Raw genomic sequence first — 17567 nt, 5'->3', positions numbered from 1 at the left:
TTATCACTACAAGGCTGCATGATAGAAACAATGAAGATGAAGGGGCATAATGCTTACAAACTGCCCCATATGAGCAAAGATGCTCTAATAAGGCATAATGCCCTCCCTCTCACATTGGAAGTGGACAAAGATCTGTCGATCCGCCTTCCTTTTACTCTCTCGAGGAAGACATGGGAAGTAGCCACCAAGATCTATACGAGAGTCACAGCCATCGGAAAATTGCGAGTCGGAGACGTGACCACCGCTCAGAGACTCGGAATCGACGAATTCAACCAAGGATTGGTTGAATTCTGGACAAATCGAAGGGGGTTTTGGAGTACACATCACGGCGGGAGATCGAAGAAGTGGGTTGCGGTTGATCGGTGGAGGAGCGGCGACGGAGGTTGAAGAAGGGTCGGCGCCTTTTCGATTCTAGGGTTTGAGTAGAGAGAGAAATGATAGAATGAGCTCGAGGAATGAGTTCGGTGAATGGGCTGAGTGTGTGAATGAGAGAGAAATAATTAGGAGTATATCTCCCTTAATTAAGCCTCAAACTTACACTTACATAAGCCCTAATTCTTTCTATAATAAGATTGGGCCTATTGGAGTGAGACGTCCCAAAAAGGAAACTGAGCCCATTGGGCTGGTACGGAGAGAGTATAAATTATACTTTTATTCTATTTTTAACTAATAATATATATATTTATTCTACTTTTTGTACTGACACTATTCCATAAATTGTACCTTAATTCTATTTACAACAACTTTAACAATTTTATTAAAACCCGTGTCTACTCTAAAAAAAACTCTTTTTCATGGACAGATAGAGTAATTAATTAAATATATATTAAAATCTATATAATTTTATTCTCCATAGTTACATGAATTAAAAATCTATTTTCATTTTTATGTTACCTATTAAAAGAATAATTATTTAATTGTAATTAATTAATAGAATAATTATTTAATTGTAATAATTAATTAATGTGTTTGTTCGTCAAATAGGGGTTTTGTTGGCGTGTGTTTGTTCATCAGCTCAAACAAGGGTTTTGCTGGCGCGAGAATGAAGACGCGTTCATCTTCAGGTAATCAATCTTCGAGAATTTGATAGTATATAGTAAGTTTTATTCTGCTTCCAATAAGTTTAAGGTAAATTCTGAGTTTTTGATGCGCAATTCATTCATTGATGCTTCATTATGTTTCAGAGGTTTTGATGGATCGACTCAGTGAGTTGCCGGACTCGTTAATATTTCACATATTTTGGTTGTTGCCTATGACTGATGTTGTTAGGACAACGATTCTATCGAAACGGTGGAATAACCTTTGGACCACCACTCCCTACCTTAATTTCGACATTTATGCTATGGAGTTTAATTGTGCTAGAGAGCTTCGAAACTTCATTAATCGGGTCTTAGTAAGCTGGAATGGGGTAAGGGTTCTGAAATTCAAGGTTGTTTTGTATTGTGAGCTTGATAGCCTTGATGATTCATTTGAGGCGGATACTGATTTGTGGGTGCATTTTGCCAAGCATAATCAAGCCGAAGAATTATACTTTCATGCAAATTTATCGATTTATGATTATACTATTGTTAAGGACTGGATGCCACAGTGTCTGTATTCATGCTCATCGCTTAAAGTGTTATCGATCACGAATGGTTACTTTAGAATTAAGGGGAATGTGCAGTGGAATCAACTCAAGAGTTTAGCAATTAGTATTACAGATTTGGGGCTCATCACTGAAGACGTAATTAATCAAATATTGTGTGGTAGCCCTCAGTTGGAAGTCTTAATCATGTCTTTTGGAGAAAGAGGTAAAAGCATGTCTATCCGATCTACTAGTTTGAAAGAGCTTTCGATTTACAAGTATGATGGTGGTGTACAGGGTTATGCTTCTTATGCATCTACTTCTACAGAGCTGAGAATTTGGACTCCAAATCTTAAAACCTTAGAAATTAAAGGAATTCCATTTAGCAAGTGTTTGCTGATGAATGTCTCATCTTTAACTCATGCAACTCTTCGGTATTCTCATCATCCAAATGAGGGCACATGTTGTGATGACTTTTCCGGGATCAATGACTTTTTATCATCAAACCATTTTGTTGGAGATTTATTTGGTCAACTTCTTCCAAGCACCCAACACGTTGAAAACATCACATTGTCACCTTGTTGCGTCCAGGTTTGATTTCTTTAAACTGTCTTCTAAATTGATGGTGCGGCGGGGTTTGTATGTTTTTCTTTGTTTCATTTCATCAGTGGCTTCTTTGATGAATCAATTATATTAAGGTTATCACATTTATCAGGCAATAAACTCCTATCCCTTTTTTACCGAGTAGAGTTTGCATTATTTGTGATTAGCTTTGAATCAATTATTAAGGTTATGGTCTTTGCTTCAATGAGCTCATCCTCTTATTATAAACTTATTGATACAACAGGTGCTTGGAGCTATGATAGAGGGATGCATGAATTCATCTTCTCCTAATATCAAGCTCTTACGGTTCAGATTTAATTGCAAGAAAGTTGCAGTTACAATTGAGATTTTCCCTCTATCAAAGAAGTTAGTCATTAAAGTTGAAAGGTGCGGATACAACGATTCAATCTGGGCTGAGCATTACACCTACCACGAGTTTGAAGAAAATCTTCCAATGTCGTTTGTGCTGCAGTTGAGGACAGTTGAGTATAATTTGGTGGAGGGTGATATCATATTTCCATGTCTCGAGTTTCTGTTGAAAAACGCAAGTAGTCTAGAAAAGATTGTGTTCCGAGTAAAAGGATCCGTGCAACATTCACAGAGTTTAGAGTCTTTGTCTCGTGCATCACAAAAGCTGCTCAAAATGCCAAGATCATCACGAACTGCAGAATTCACTTTCTGTGAATATTGATACACCAAGTTCTGTCTTCAATCATAGAGGAATTCAGCATGATTCCTGGTAACTGGTAACTGGTAACTGATAGTTTTCTTAGATAGGCAGCATTATGTTCTGACCTTGTGAGCTCGATATGCTTGCGTAATCTGACTACTTGCTCTGTTTCAAATTTTCTTTCCTCTGTTTGTTTCATTTTGGGGATTATATTTGCTTATTTAGGGAAGCAGAGCAATTTGACACTTTCGGATTAAGTTGATGCTCTTTTCATTTGTAGTACACTCGTTAACTCCTTACTGTTGATGAAACCTAGATTGTTATTTGTCTTGCTTTTACATATGCTGTTAGGAAACAGGAATTGGAATGGTGATTTTGATCGTAAAATGAATCCTAATAAATTCGTTAAATTTCAATAAGCATACTTGATGATGATAACTTGATAAACTTGCTGATTCAGTGTTTAGTGATATAGATTTGTGTGTGAGTTTTGTCAAGAGATATGGAGTCGAAGAATTATATTTACATTGTTGCACCAAGGTTTGGTTTCTTTGCATTTTTCCAATGGCTTACATTTCTTGTAGATTAATAGAGAGGAATTGATATCTATAAACTGCATACAATTTCTTTTTTAAAATTCTTTCTATTTTACGTGGACAACTGTGCCTACAAATTACATGCATGCAACATATGTTGGCAGGAAGAAGAAAATGCAGACAGAGAAATGTAAATGCAATTTGTCGTAAACTAATATTGTACATATATTATAGGGTTATTATTATAAAATAACCCGAACTATGATCTTAGGGTGATTTTTTAACTCAGAACTTACAAAAGTTACAAATATAGCTTGCATTTATCTATGTTCAATTATACCCCGAGTCAAAATTTTATTCGCAGATATTATTGTTTCCCTTGAGAGTTCAAATTTTAATCTAATTTAAAATTAGATGTTCGGAAGTTGACGTTGATTGCCAAGTCAGCTCTCCACGAGCCATGTCATTCATCATTTGGCCGAAATTTTGATTCCGGCTATAAATTGAACAACGCAGATAAGTTCAAGCTATATTTATAATTTTTGTAAGTCCGGGCTAAAAAGTCACCATGAAATCAAAGTTTTCAATTTGCCCTGGTCCCATCTTCACTTTCAACCCACAACCTTTCTACATAAATATGCAACTTCCAAACATATAAACAATATTACACAAATCTCTCCAAAAAAATTAAACAATATGAAATATACACGATTAAGAAACGAGTAGATCAAGTAGATCAATAAGAGCTGTGAGGGAAACAACAGAAGCAAAAGCAGCAGGAAATGCTGTAAGAGGTTGAATCACACTTCCACCAATGGAAATCCTTGCGAAATCAATCGAAGTGGCTACAAATGTGAGCACAGAATACACAAACCTAAGCAATTCTCCTTTAGTTGGTGCATGCCATTCTTCACCACCATTCTTTCTGTAATAATATCTGCCTCTCTTCCTATAGAAACCCTCGAGATTCTTACCGCGGCCGACGTAGTTCTTCAGCATGCGGCTGAGCGTCATGGCGGAGAAGAAAACAGAAGAAGTGGCAAAAACATACCGTATGACATGTTTTCCGAAGAGTATGAGTAATATTTGGGAGAAGAAAGTAGTCGATGACATCGCCATCTGCCACAAGATAAGTCACATTTATTCTTTTATCCTCTAAGGGACTCTGCGTTTATTTTGATGGAAAATGAAAGAAAATATATATTTTCATAATTTTTTCACTATTTTCACATATTTACTATGATAGACACAAACTTCAGGGTAGGATGGAATATTTTCTCGGACAACTCATTTTCTCCACAATGTTGGATAATACTCCATCCGTCCCACGAAGTTTGAGCAATTTTTTTCAGCACGGGTTTTAAGAAGTTAGTATTTTGTGTGTTAAGTGTGATAGATGAAAAAGTGAAAATATGAATAAAAGAGAAAAATTTTTGCCATATAAAGGAAGTACTCAAGCTTCGCGAGACAACTCGAAAATAAATAGTACTACTCAAGCTTCGCGGGACGGAGAGAGTATTATCTTTGGGTATTGGTGTGAAAATATTTTCCAACATGATCTCATATTTTCATCTCTAGTAAAAAAATAATAAAATTTTCTCATATTTTCTTATCCATAATTTTCTAATAAAAATTTTACAATCAGTTTAAAATTTTCATTGGAATTGGAAAATAATGGATAAGAAAAAATAAAAAAATATTATCTTTTTTAGTTGTTTAATCATGTGTTTACTGTCCCCAAGGGGACACCAAGCGGTGCAACCTCCTGTGTGTGAACAGTGAGGTCCCGGGTTCAAACCTCACTGCTCCCCCTCCCCAACTCCCCCAAGTAAAAAAAAAAATCATGTGTTTACTAGCGATGAAAAGATAAGAAAATATTGGATATTATTCTCACGTGAAAATTGTGAAAAAATAGTGAAAATATATATTTTCTCACGTTTTTCATCAAAATAAACGGACCCTAGCTAATTAGAAATTGACAATTATACTAAAGAAGATGTCTAGCTAGGGTGTTTGAGATCCATGTTGAACACATACTTCCAATTTTATCTAAGTGAGAGATAGCGAAAACTATAAGTTTTGGAGACTCTTCATACATGGTTGTTCCATTTGAGATCATGTATTGTTAATTAAATATATATTTGCTATAAATGTAAGTGGTTTGTATATATATATAACAAATCATATATTTTAATTTTTTTCATTGGAAATTAACAGTATATCATGAAAAACATACCTCAAGACACTACGCCAAAAACGCACATACATAACGCTTCATAGATAACGGATATTTAAAATATCCGTTATGTATGTGCGCCCTTTTTGCATAGATAACGGATATTTCAAAAATCCGTTATGAAAAAACTGTTACTTATGATTATTTATAACGATTTTGAATCTACCGTTATCTTTGAGTGTTATGTATGTTCATTTTTAATAATGCGTATTTATTACCGTTATGCTATGTGTTATGTATGAATATATTTTAATAACAGTAAATATTACCGTTATTAATTTATGTTAGATTTTAATATCATTACAAGATTCAAAATCCTAAGTTCCTAATGATATCTCTCTCGTAAGCCTACTCCGCCCCCAGTCCGCCTCGCTGCTTCCCCGGTCTGGCGCGCCTCCGGCAGCCTCCTCCCATCAGATCCTCCACCCGCCCTCCTTCTCTTCTCCGGCGTCGTTGGCCGCCGTGCCTGGATCCAGCGAAGTCGTACCTCCATTTCTCCTCATATCTCAACATATTCTCACCTCTCTCCTTCGCATCCCTCAATTTCACAGTTCGTGCCCTAGATCTTCTTCCAAAATGTTATCACCTCAAGGATCTCCGCCGCGATTAGCTCCGGCGACGCTGGATGCCGCCGCCTCTGAAATTGGCGAGGCAGTCGCCGTCCTCTGTTCTCACCTACTCATTCACACACACACGGCCACCTTATCCCACCCAGCGCCTTCCCTCTCCCTTCATCCCACTCTCACCTCTACCCCACCACCTCAAAACCCAATTTCCTTCCCCTTTTCCCCTCCCCAAACCCTTCAATTCCGGAATCTCCGCCTCCATTTCCGCCCCCGCTATTCCCAAACCGGCTCCGGAAATTCTGATCGGGTCAACCCGGACAGTCACCTACTGGTCGCCCTCGGTCTCACCGCCTCGAAATTCTTCGCCCACAGACTCCTCAATTTGGCGGTACAATTGAAGGAGCCTCTGCTCTGCAGCGCGGGCCCTACCTTCTTCGCGGCGGCCAAGGACGTGCCCACGGTGTCGCTGAACACGCCGTTCACGGTGGTGGCGGCGGGGATGGCAAAGTGGCTGGATTTGTACAGCGGGGTTTTGATGGTGCGCGTGCTGCTGAGCTGGTTCCCCAACATCCCGTGGGACTGCCAGCCGCTCTCTACAATTAGGGATTTGTGCGATCCCTATTTGAACCTCTTCAGGAACATAATTCCCCCCATTTTCGACACCTTGGATGTGAGCCCACTCTTGGCTTTCACGGTTTTGGGAACGCTGGGCTCGATTCTCAACAGCAGCAGGCAATCTTATTGATGTTTTTGATTGGATATCAATAGAAGCGAATTGGGGTAAGTTTTGTAGCAGTTTTGATTGTTGCTATATGCGAAGTTTTGCTCTGAATCTTTGGATTGCTATTTTACATATGGAATAAAGATTTCTCACAGATAAAAAATGAGATGTATTACCAAATGTGACAGATTTTTCCATTGCCTTAATGAAGAAAACAGGATAAACATCAAAATCAAATCTGCAGGAAGCCAATAATCCACTGTATTCTATTTTGAGCCTTCATTGTCATAGATGCTTCTGATAACTTTCTGGGTTGAGACTTTGGGTGTAGCTGAAAATTGGTATATTAGCTTGAAATTATTTTTTGTGGATGATAAAATTATGCTTTGTTTTCTGGTTGCAGATTGAGATTGAAGTTTCATGTGAGAGATACAGGTGGATAGACATGCTTAACTTCTTTTTATTGAGAATTAGTCTTTAATAATTTGTAGCTAAAACATCAGGGCTTTTGTTAAAGACTTTGAGGTATAACTTGCTAAATTCCTTTTGCCCTGAATTCCTTTTAGTTTATTCTAATATGGGTGCTACATTGCACATTTATCCACATTTATGCTTCAGCTAATTTATTTGATTATAGAATTCACATTTAAAGCCCGTCATTTTTTCTCAGGTATTCTTATATATGATGTTTCTCTCAAGCCTTTTTTACCTTTTCTTTTACTATTTGTGATCCGAGATTCCGAAGATGATTCCAAGTAAGTGTCAGTTGTTAAGTGAAGTATTTTTCCGTTATCCCTGTTTTAATTAAGGGTTTTTATTTTCTATCTATATGTTAATATGCAGAAGACAGTCTGCTACATGTAAAAGCGGAGGTTATGCCAATGATTCAAAGGTTTTTTTTTTTTTTTTTTATTCTCAATTTAAGTATTGAGCTTTTACTTTTCTCGTTACTGAATAGTTTGAGTTTTTTCTCTTTTCCGTGTCTGTTTATAGAGTGGTGTCAAGAATTTGGAGAAGGGAAAAAAGTAAACCATATAAATCTAGTAAGTACTACTAGTCTGTATAGAATACCAAGTAATCCTATGTTTGTATTATTAAAACTTGGTGCATGTTGCAGTGAGTTCCAGAGTTGAAAGTAAAGTTTTGGCTGATATTGTCAATGGGAACTACATATTTTCAAAAACTGAACAGGGGAAAAGCTCTATACCTGGGTAAGTAATTAAGATTTTTCAGCATCCAGACATGATTCTTTGCATGTTGGATATTTCTCTCGTTATGGTTTGAAGGTGTATTTAATGAAAACCTGTTATATATAAATGACTATTGTCAGTAATTCGAACAATTTTCAAGTGCCCTGTGAAATGCACTGATGTAATTAGTTTTGTACTTTTACCTTCTATCTCAGTCAGAATTTGATCATCTAGTTTCCCAGTCTAATGCATCCCATTGTTGCAGGAAAGGAAAAAGTGATAAGGTGTTATATTACATCAAGAGGAAGCCCTATCTGTTTTTCAGTTTAACAAAGAGGAAGATGACAAAATGCGTGCGACAACTGCAAATGTTGCTGCTGTTCGAGCTGCTACTAGAGTGGGTGATATTACATCAAGATAGCAAATTTTGTTATTTTTCTTTTGACATACGATTGATAGAACATGTGTTTCTGTTAACTCTATTTGGATGGTGATTGTATGAATATTTTGAATGATATATGACATGATTTATAGATGATTTTATTATTTTGTTTGTTTTAGAATTAATTTTAATTGCAAATAAATTATAAGTTGTAGCATAAATAACGAAATATAAAAAAATATACACAACCGTTATGTATAAAAACATACATAACGTAAAAAAACAGTTATCTAAACAACAATTTAACGTTATTAAAACATTCAAAGATCACACAAACAAGAGTGTAATGTATTTGAAAACGACCGTTATGTATAACTACATAGATAACGGAGAAAAATAAACTTTCATAACCATCAGAAACGTTATGTATAAGACTTATAGATAACGGATTATCAGGTGTTATTTATTTATGGACAACCGTTATGTATAATAGTATAGATAACGTATAAATATCCGTTATGTATGCGCGCCACATACATAACACCACTATACTTAACGCAAGTTTTTCCGCATAGATAACGGATAAAATCCGTTATGTATGCGCGTTTTTGGCGTAGTGAGATACATGGAGAAAGCTCTCAGCAACGTCGTAATAAAATTTTTGAGAGGCGATTTGCTTTCAAGCAATCACAACTTATAAAACCATCGTATTTTTAGACCATGGATTTTATTCAAAGACAACTAATTCTTTCTGGATGACAGAGAGTTGTACTTGCACATTCGTGATTTAATCTAAATTCACATAACATTGCGTTGTAATAAATAAAAATATTTACACACAACTAAAGTTGTTGATGAATATATATATAGATATGAATCATATGATAAGCATGAAAGCATTTAGTTGGTATACACGACTTAATTTGTCCGCAGGGGCGGATCCATAAGGGGCGGTGGGGGTACAGCTGTACCCCCAATTTTTTTTAATAGTAGTATTACATATTTAAAGTTATTTAGACTAATTTAATTGCTTTTGTCCCCCCAAACCCCAAGTCCCAAGACTCCCAACCGACTGTGTTATACTTATAAAATTATATTTGGCCTTTGCTACTTTGGCCCATTAAAACTAATAAGTGGCGGCTGTGATATTAAACAGACATCAGAAACGATTCCTCAAAGAAAAAGAAAAGGGGTAATTTTAAACACAGCCCCCAATTTTATCACTATAGCCTCTTATTTATATAAATAATTAAAATAATTATAATTATACTATATTACCCCTATAAACCCCAAATATAATCGTCTTCTTCAAATCTTCAAATTAACTTAATAGAATGAAAATATAGCCCCCATTTAAATTAACAAACATAATCGTCTTCTTCAAAACTTCAAATTAAGTGAATAGAATGAAAAAGAAAAAAAGAAAAAAACTGAATGGAATTTCACAAATTATTTCTTATTGTCTACTCCACTTGCCAGCAGCCTTAATCAGCTTCTGCATCACTTTTCAAAAAGCTACTGTTTTTTCATTCTTCAAACAAATTCTCTAGATCGCACAAATTCTCTAGATCGCTTCTCCCTTTCCCCACCAAATTATTAACCTCCTTAGGTTTTCAAAAAGATGTTGTTTTTCCACACAAATTCTGTAAAAGCCTTAACCATCTAAACCTTCTATGAGGCATCGAATTTCTCCAATTTCATATTGAATGTCATCTTCTCTTTGGCGGCGGCGGCGGCGGCCAGCAGACGATGTGCCGTTGTTGGTTGACGAAAGCTATTGCGTGGAGGCGACGGGGAAACATGTTGATAAATTTAGTAAAATAAAAAATTGGGATTTGTGCTCAAGCTAAGAAATTAAATAAGCTCCTTTGCCGGATTGCTCATCACGCCAGACAATCTATCTGTGCAGTGAAGAAAAAAGAAATAGAGAGAGAGAGAGAGACCGGAGGCTATACTTTTAGTGAGAGAGAGAGAGGAAGAGAACGAAAAATGGGAGGCTATAATTTTTAATCATTATTTTATTAGAATTTTTAAATGGATCTATAAGGGTGAGATGGTAATTATATTAATATCTTATTATTTTTATAAATAGGGGGCTATAATGAGTAATATGGGAGCTATGTATATAATTACCCAAAGAAAAGAAATTAGAGAAGGGCGAATAGAGTCAGAACCGATATTGGCATATTGCACGCACAACGATGAATTGTTTTAAAAAATAATAGTGAGAGTTTTGGAGATAAGAAAAATATTTTATTAATTTAAAATTTATGTATTTGATATGCGAATTTGTTTATATTTGTAAGTAACTTTAGACTTTAATTAATTTTTTTTATATAGAACTCTTATATTTGTGTATTGCATATAGGAATGGCAAGTGAAATGCTTAAATATCACTATTTCACTTATCTTCTGGTAGATTGTGATGATATCGACTATTTTCTTCTCCCAATTATTCTCATACTCTTCAAAAAACATACCTCATGACACATGGAGAGAGCTCTCAGCAACGTCGTAATATAAATTTTGGGAGAGAGAGAGAGAGAGAGGCGATTTGCTTACAAGCAATCAAAGCTTATAAAACCATTGCATTTTTTCGATGAATATATATTAATTCATTAAATATAGATTAAAAATATATCATTATATTAGATTTATCAAAAAATATACACCATTTCATCTTCTATCACTACATTAAAAATACATTTGCAGTTTTGTTTCACTTTCCTATTAAAAGAAGAAGAATTAGACCTCAAAAATATTACTAGTATAACACTGTATTACTTCATCCATCCACAAAAAAGAATTTTACTTCTTCTTTTTTTCCTACGAAATAGAGTCGCATTTCATTTTTTGAATAATCACATATACCTTTTCTCCTATATTTAAATATAAATTATACTTTTATTCTATTTTTAACTAATAATTTATATTTATTCTACTTTTTTGTACTGACACTATTCCATAAATTGTACCTTAATTCTATTTACAACAATTTTATTAAAACCCGTGTCCACTTTCAAGGAAAACTCTTTTCCATGGACTGATAGAGTAATTAATTAAATATATATTAAAATCTGTATATAATTTTATTCTCCATAGTTACATTAATTAAAAATCTATTTTCATTTTTATGTTACCTATTAAAAGAATAATTATTTAATGTGTTTGTTCATCAAACAGGGGTTTTGTTGGCGTGTGTTTGTTCATCAGCTCAAACAAGGGTTTTGCTGGCGCGAGAATGAAGACGCGTTCATCTTCAGGTAATCAATCTTCAAGAATTTGATAGTATATAGTAAGCTTTATTCTGCTTCCAATAAGTTGAAGGTAAATTCTGAGTTTTTGATGCGCATTTCATTCATTGATGCTTCATTACGTTTCAGAGGTTTTGATGGATCGACTCAGTGAGTTGCCAGACTCGTTAATATTTCACATATTTTGGTTGTTGCCTATAACTGATGTTGTTAGGACAACGATTCTATCGAAGCGCTGGAAAAACCTTTGGACCACCACTCCCTACTGTTGAGAACTTTCCACTTCATGTGGGCCCCACGTTTTTGACAAAGGAACCCACAACTTTTGACATTTGAGGAAAGTTGTTGAATTGTCAGCAAGAAAAAAATAGCTGCAGCCCACCATGTATCCTCGGCAATGCAGCGAAGTCTTCTTCAACAATTGCTGCAGCAAAGCAGCAAACTTCAACAAACAACAGCTCAACTTTCCTATAAATAGAGCTATGTATTCGGCAAATGAAGAAGTGCAGAAGTGCGAGAGGTGTGAGGCAAAACAAGAGAGAGTTTGGTGAGTGCATTTGAGAGAAGAAAATTGTGAGGAAAAATCATAGGATTTTTCATCTCTCTTAAAATAGTAGCTCAGTCCTCTTGTGTTTTCCAAGTTATTAAACTTGAGATTTGTGTTTTCCCTATTTTGTGTAGGGAGAATTTTGTAAGCCTACTATATACATAGTGGAAGATTTCTAGACTACGGTCTCGTGGTTTTTCCCAATTTGGGTTTTCCACGTAAAAATTCTTGTCTCATATTTTCTTATATTTTGCACCAAATATTTTTCTTGGTTTGGATCCCATTTTGTAATCCAGCAAGAGGGAAAAGAATTATCATGGTTCCGCTGTGCAAGTGTCATTTATTTTGACACTCGTGAATATTTATTCACCACTTTTCCCAACAAGTGGTATCAGAGCCATCTTGGTTCTGAGGCGGATTAAAAATGGAGGAATCGTCGTCGCTTGGTGGTATGTTCAAATTGAACGGATCAAATTACTCAATTTGGAAGCCAAGCATGTTGGATCTTCTCTATTGTAAGGATCTCTATTTGCCCTTACATGGAGATGATGCCAAACCAAAGGATATGAGTGATGATGAATGGGTCATCATGCACAGAAAAACAGTTAGTTACGTCCGGCGCTTCATTGAACACAGTATTTTTCATCATTTTGCTAATGAGGAAAAAGCTGACGTTCTTTGGAAGAAAATGGAAGCTATGTTTGAAAGGAAAAATGCTTTAAACAAAGCTTCCATCATCAGAAAAATCGTTCGCTTGCGATATGCGGAGGGTGCCAACATGACGGAGCACCTCAATGCATACCAGGGTCTTATCAACCAATCCACCAATATGAAGATTTCTCTTGATGATGAAGTCGTAGCTTTATTGCTACTCAGTTCGTTGCCGGACAGTTGGGACACTCTTGTAGTGTCAATCAGCAACTCGGCTCCAGGTGGAGCACTGACCTTGCAGATGGTCAAAGATTGTCTTCTTAATGAAGAATCCAGAAGAAAAGATCAAGAACGTTCTTCTGAGACAAAGGCGATGATTGCTGAAAACGGAGATCGAGGGAGAAGTAAAAGTAAAGGCTCTCAATACTCGAGAGATAAAGTCTAAACCCAGAAAAGACTTCAAATGCCATTATTGCGGTGGTCCAAACCACTATGAGAGAGACTGCAGAAAGAAGAAAAGAGATCAAGCGCGTGGAAATAATGAAAAAGCTGAGAATGACACAACAGCAGTTGCAACTGATGGCGATGTTGTCGTAGTTTGCGATGATGCTCTTGTGAGTTCGTCATGCCAACAAACAGACTGGATCGTTGATTCGGGTGCATCATATCACATTACACCACATCGTGATATGTTTGCATCCTACACCGGTGGCAGCTTTGGCAAAGTCAGAATGGCCAATCATGGTGTGACAGAAGTTGCTGGTATAGGAGACATTGTCCTGCTTACTAACACTGGATGTAAGCTTATCTTAAAAGATGTCCGACATGTTCCTGATATCAGACTCAATATTATTTCCACTGGCAAGCTCGACGATGATGGTTACATCAACCATTTCGGCGAAGGAAAGTGGAAGCTAATCAAAGGCTCTCTAATTGCAGCAAAGGGTAGAAAGCAAAATTCTCTCTACATGATGCATGCAACGTTGTCCAATGGAGAGGTGAATGCAGTCGTCAAAAATTCCTCCATTGAGATATGGCATAAGAGGCTTGGGCATCTGAGCCAGAAAGGTCTGGAGATCTTGGCTAGAAGAAGCCTCATCCCTGAGGTTAAAGGAATGCACTTGGAAACCTGTGTTGATTGTTTGGCCGGAAAACAACACAGAGTTGCATTCAAGAGCTTCTCTCCCTCAAGAACAGCTCAACCTCTTGATTTGGTGCACACAGATTTGTGCTACATGAAAGACAGAACTCTTGGTGGCGCACTATATTTCGTCACTTTCATTGACGATTTTTCGAGGAAAGTCTGGTGTTTTGCTTTGAAAACCAAAGACCAAACGTTGGAGGTCTTTAAGAATTTTCAAGCAAAAGTCGAGAGACAAACAGGAAGGAAACTGAAGTGTGTTCGTGCAGACAACGGCGGTGAGTACCAAGGCCCGTTTGAGCAACACTGCAGGAACCATGGTATCAAGCTTGAGAAAAGCGTCCCAAAGACCCCTCAACACAATGGCATGGCAGAAAGGATGAACAGAATAATTTGTGAAAGAATCAAATGCATGCTGTCGCACTCCAAACTGCCAAAATCCTTTTGGGGTGAAGCTATGAGGACCGCAGTTGACTTGATCAACCTTTCTCCATCAACTCCTCTGGGTGGTGACATTCCAGATAGAGTTTGGTCCGGGAAAGACGTGTCTTACAAACACTTGAGAGTGTTTGGCTGCAGGGCTTTTGTTCACATTCCAAAAGATGAGAGATCCAAGCTTGATGATAAAACCAAACCATGTATCTTCTTGGGATACGCTCATGAAGAGTTTGGTTATAGATTATGGGACCCAGTTAACAGGAAAGTCATCAGAAGCAGGGATGTTGTATTCCTTGAAGATCAAGTTCCTGATGATGCGAAGGAAAAGCCTGAATCTAATTCAGAAGTTCCTGTCAACTTAGATCCAGTTCCTTCACCGACACTCCAGAATTACGGGGGAGATACCCAATCGGAGCATGGTGATCCGGTTGATGATGAAGCAGGTGACGATCAGACTCCACCTGTACAAGATGATGTCCCTCCAGTCAGAAGGTCTACCAGAGAAAGACAACCTTCTACCAGATACAGCCCACATGAGTATGTAATGCTCACTGATGGAGGAGAGCCACAGAGTTTTGTAGAAGCCATGACGCATGACCAAAAGGAGAAGTGGTTAGAAGCCATGAAGGAGGAGATGAACTCCTTAGTTGAAAATCACACCTATGACTTAGTGAAGTTGCCAGCCGGCAAGAGATCGCTGAAAAACAAGTGGGTCTACAGATTAAAGGCTGAGGAGAATAGCTTACAACCAAGGTACAAGGCGAGACTGGTTGTGAAGGGTTTCAGTCAGAAAAAGGGTGTTGATTTTGAAGAGATTTTCTCACCAGTGGTGAAGATGTCTTCAATCAGAGTGGTGCTCGCGATTGCTGCCAGTTTGGATCTGGAGATCGAGCAACTTGATGTGAAGACTGCATTTCTACATGGAGATTTAGACAAAGAAATCTACATGGACCAGCCTGAAGGTTTCAAAGTCAAAGGAAAAGAGAACCTTGTATGCAGGTTGAAGAAGACCTTGTACGGCCTGAAACAAGCTCCCAGACTATGGTACATGAAGTTTGAGTCCTTCATGTCAACCCATGGCTACAACAAGACCACCTCAGATCACTGTGTTTTCTTCAAGAAGTTCGCAGGAGGTGATTTTATCATATTATCTGTCTACGTTGACGACATGTTAATTGTAGGCCATGATGCCAGCAAGATTGATAAGCTGAAGAAAGAGCTAAGCAAGTCTTTTGCGATGAAAGACTTAGGCGCGGCTAAGCAGATCCTTGGAATGAAGATCTTCAGGGATAGGAAGAGCAAGGAGCTCTGGTTATCTCAAGAACAATATATTGAGAAAGTTCTTGAAAGATTTAGAATGAGCAAGTCGAAGCCAGTCGCCACTCCACTTGCGGGTCACATGAAGCTAAGCTCAGCACAATGCCCGACAAGTGAGACAGAAAAGAAAGAACTGCAAAAGATTCCATATGCTTCTGCGGTGGGGAGTCTAATGTATGCTATGATATGCACTAGACCTGACGTCGCTCACGCAGTTGGTGTGGTAAGTCGATTTCTCTCAAACCCAGGAAAAGAGCATTGGACAACAGTGAAATGGATATTTCGGTACCTGAGAGGTACTTCTAAACTTTGTCTGAAGTTTGGTGATAACCATATTCTACTTGAAGGATATGTGGATGCAGACATGGCTGGTGACATAGATTCCAGGAAATCCACATCGGGATACCTGATGAGACTTGCAGGGGGAGCTATCTCGTGGCAATCGAAACTTCAAAAATGCGTGGCATTATCCACAACGGAAGCTGAGTACATTGCTGTGACGGAAGCTTGCAAAGAGGTGTTGTGGTTGAAGAAGTTTCTACAAGAGCTGGGCTTGAAGCAAGAGAAGTATGTGCTTTACTGCGACAGTCAAAGCGCAATTCACTTGAGTAAGAATTCGAGTTTTCACTCGAGAACGAAACATATTGATGTGAGATATCACTGGATTCGAGATGTACTTGAAAGAAAACTAATGCAGCTCGAGAAGATCCACACCGATGAGAATGGTGCAGATATGTTTACCAAGTCCTTACCCCGAGATAAGTTTGAGATCTGCAAACGTGAAGCAGGTCTAGTTGAATCTCCACATGACGTGGAGGGGGAGAATTGTTGAGAACTTTCCACTTCATGTGGGCCCCACGTTTTTGACAAAGGAACCCACAACTTTTGACATTTGAGGAAAGTTGTTGAATTGGCAGCAAGAAAAAAATAGCTGCAGCCCACCATGTATCCTCGGCAATGCAGCGAAGTCTTCTTCAACAATTGCTGCAGCAAAGCAGCAAACTTCAACAAACAACAGCTCAACTTTCCTATAAATAGAGCTATGTATTCGGCAAATGAAGAAGTGCAGAAGTGCGAGAGGTGTGAGGCAAAACAAGAGAGAGTTTGGTGAGTGCATTTGAGAGAAGAAAATTGTGAGGAAAAATCATAGGATTTTTCATCTCTCTTAAAATAGTAGCTCAGTCCTCTTGTGTTTTCCAAGTTATTAAACTTGAGATTTGTGTTTCCCCTATTTTGTGTAGGGAGAATTTTGTAAGCCTACTATATACATAGTGGAAGATTTCTAGACTACGGTCTCGTGGTTTTTCCCAATTTGGGTTTTCCACGTAAAAATTCTTGTCTCATATTTTCTTATATTTTGCACCAAATATTTTTCTTGGTTTGGATCCCATTTTGTAATCCAGCAAGAGGGAAAAGAATTATCCTGGTTCCGCTGTGCAAGTGTCATTTATTTTGACACTCGTGAATATTTATTCACCACTTTTCCCAACACCTACCTTAATTTCGACATTTATGCTATGGAGTTTAATTATGCTGGGAAACTTCGAAACTTTGTTAATCGGGTCTTAGTAAGCTGGAATGGGGTAAGGCTTCTGAAATTCAAGGTTGTTTTGTATTGTGAGCTTGATGATTCATTTAAGGCGGAGAGTGATTTGTCGGTGCATTTTGCCAAGCATAATCAAGCCGAAGAATTATACTTACATGTGGATTTATCGATTTACGATTCTGATATTGTTAAGGACTGGGTGCCA

General features: G+C 37.5%; 2 protein-coding genes across 2 annotated transcripts; both read left to right on the top strand.

Annotated features, from left to right (window-relative positions):
* The first annotated feature begins 997 nt into the window (after positions 1-997).
* LOC130991330 (F-box protein At5g03100-like) lies at positions 998-3061 on the top strand. The gene is made up of 3 exons (XM_057915468.1): positions 998-1064; positions 1185-2155; positions 2412-3061. The coding sequence occupies exons 1-3, from the start codon at positions 1043-1045 to the stop codon at positions 2856-2858; spliced, it is 1440 nt and encodes a 479-aa protein (XP_057771451.1). The 5' UTR covers positions 998-1042; the 3' UTR covers positions 2859-3061.
* Positions 3062-5946: 2885 nt separating this feature from the next.
* LOC130991332 (ylmG homolog protein 1-2, chloroplastic-like) lies at positions 5947-8632 on the top strand. Its single transcript, XM_057915470.1, has 4 exons — positions 5947-7788; positions 7890-7939; positions 8014-8107; positions 8352-8632. Exon 1 carries the CDS (start codon positions 6186-6188, stop codon positions 6918-6920), a length of 735 nt encoding a protein of 244 aa, XP_057771453.1. The 5' UTR covers positions 5947-6185; the 3' UTR covers positions 6921-7788; positions 7890-7939; positions 8014-8107; positions 8352-8632.
* The last annotated feature ends 8935 nt before the right edge of the window (positions 8633-17567 follow it).

The sequence above is a fragment of the Salvia miltiorrhiza genome, chromosome 7 (genome assembly GCF_028751815.1).
Source record: "Salvia miltiorrhiza cultivar Shanhuang (shh) chromosome 7, IMPLAD_Smil_shh, whole genome shotgun sequence".
NCBI classification, from domain to species: domain Eukaryota; kingdom Viridiplantae; phylum Streptophyta; class Magnoliopsida; order Lamiales; family Lamiaceae; genus Salvia; species Salvia miltiorrhiza.
Note: the sequence above shows the minus strand (reverse complement) of the source record. Positions and strands in the feature narration are given on the sequence as shown.

Coding starts and splice junctions, on each gene's coding strand:
- LOC130991330 (XM_057915468.1), top strand. CDS start 1,043: ATGAAGACGCGTTCATCTTCAG. Junction 1,065..1,184: donor GAAGACGCGTTCATCTTCAG/GTAATCAATCTT, acceptor ATTATGTTTCAG/AGGTTTTGATGGATCGACTC. Junction 2,156..2,411: donor TGTCACCTTGTTGCGTCCAG/GTTTGATTTCTT, acceptor TTGATACAACAG/GTGCTTGGAGCTATGATAGA.
- LOC130991332 (XM_057915470.1), top strand. CDS start 6,186: ATGTTATCACCTCAAGGATCTCCGCCGCGATTAGCTCCGGCGACGCTG.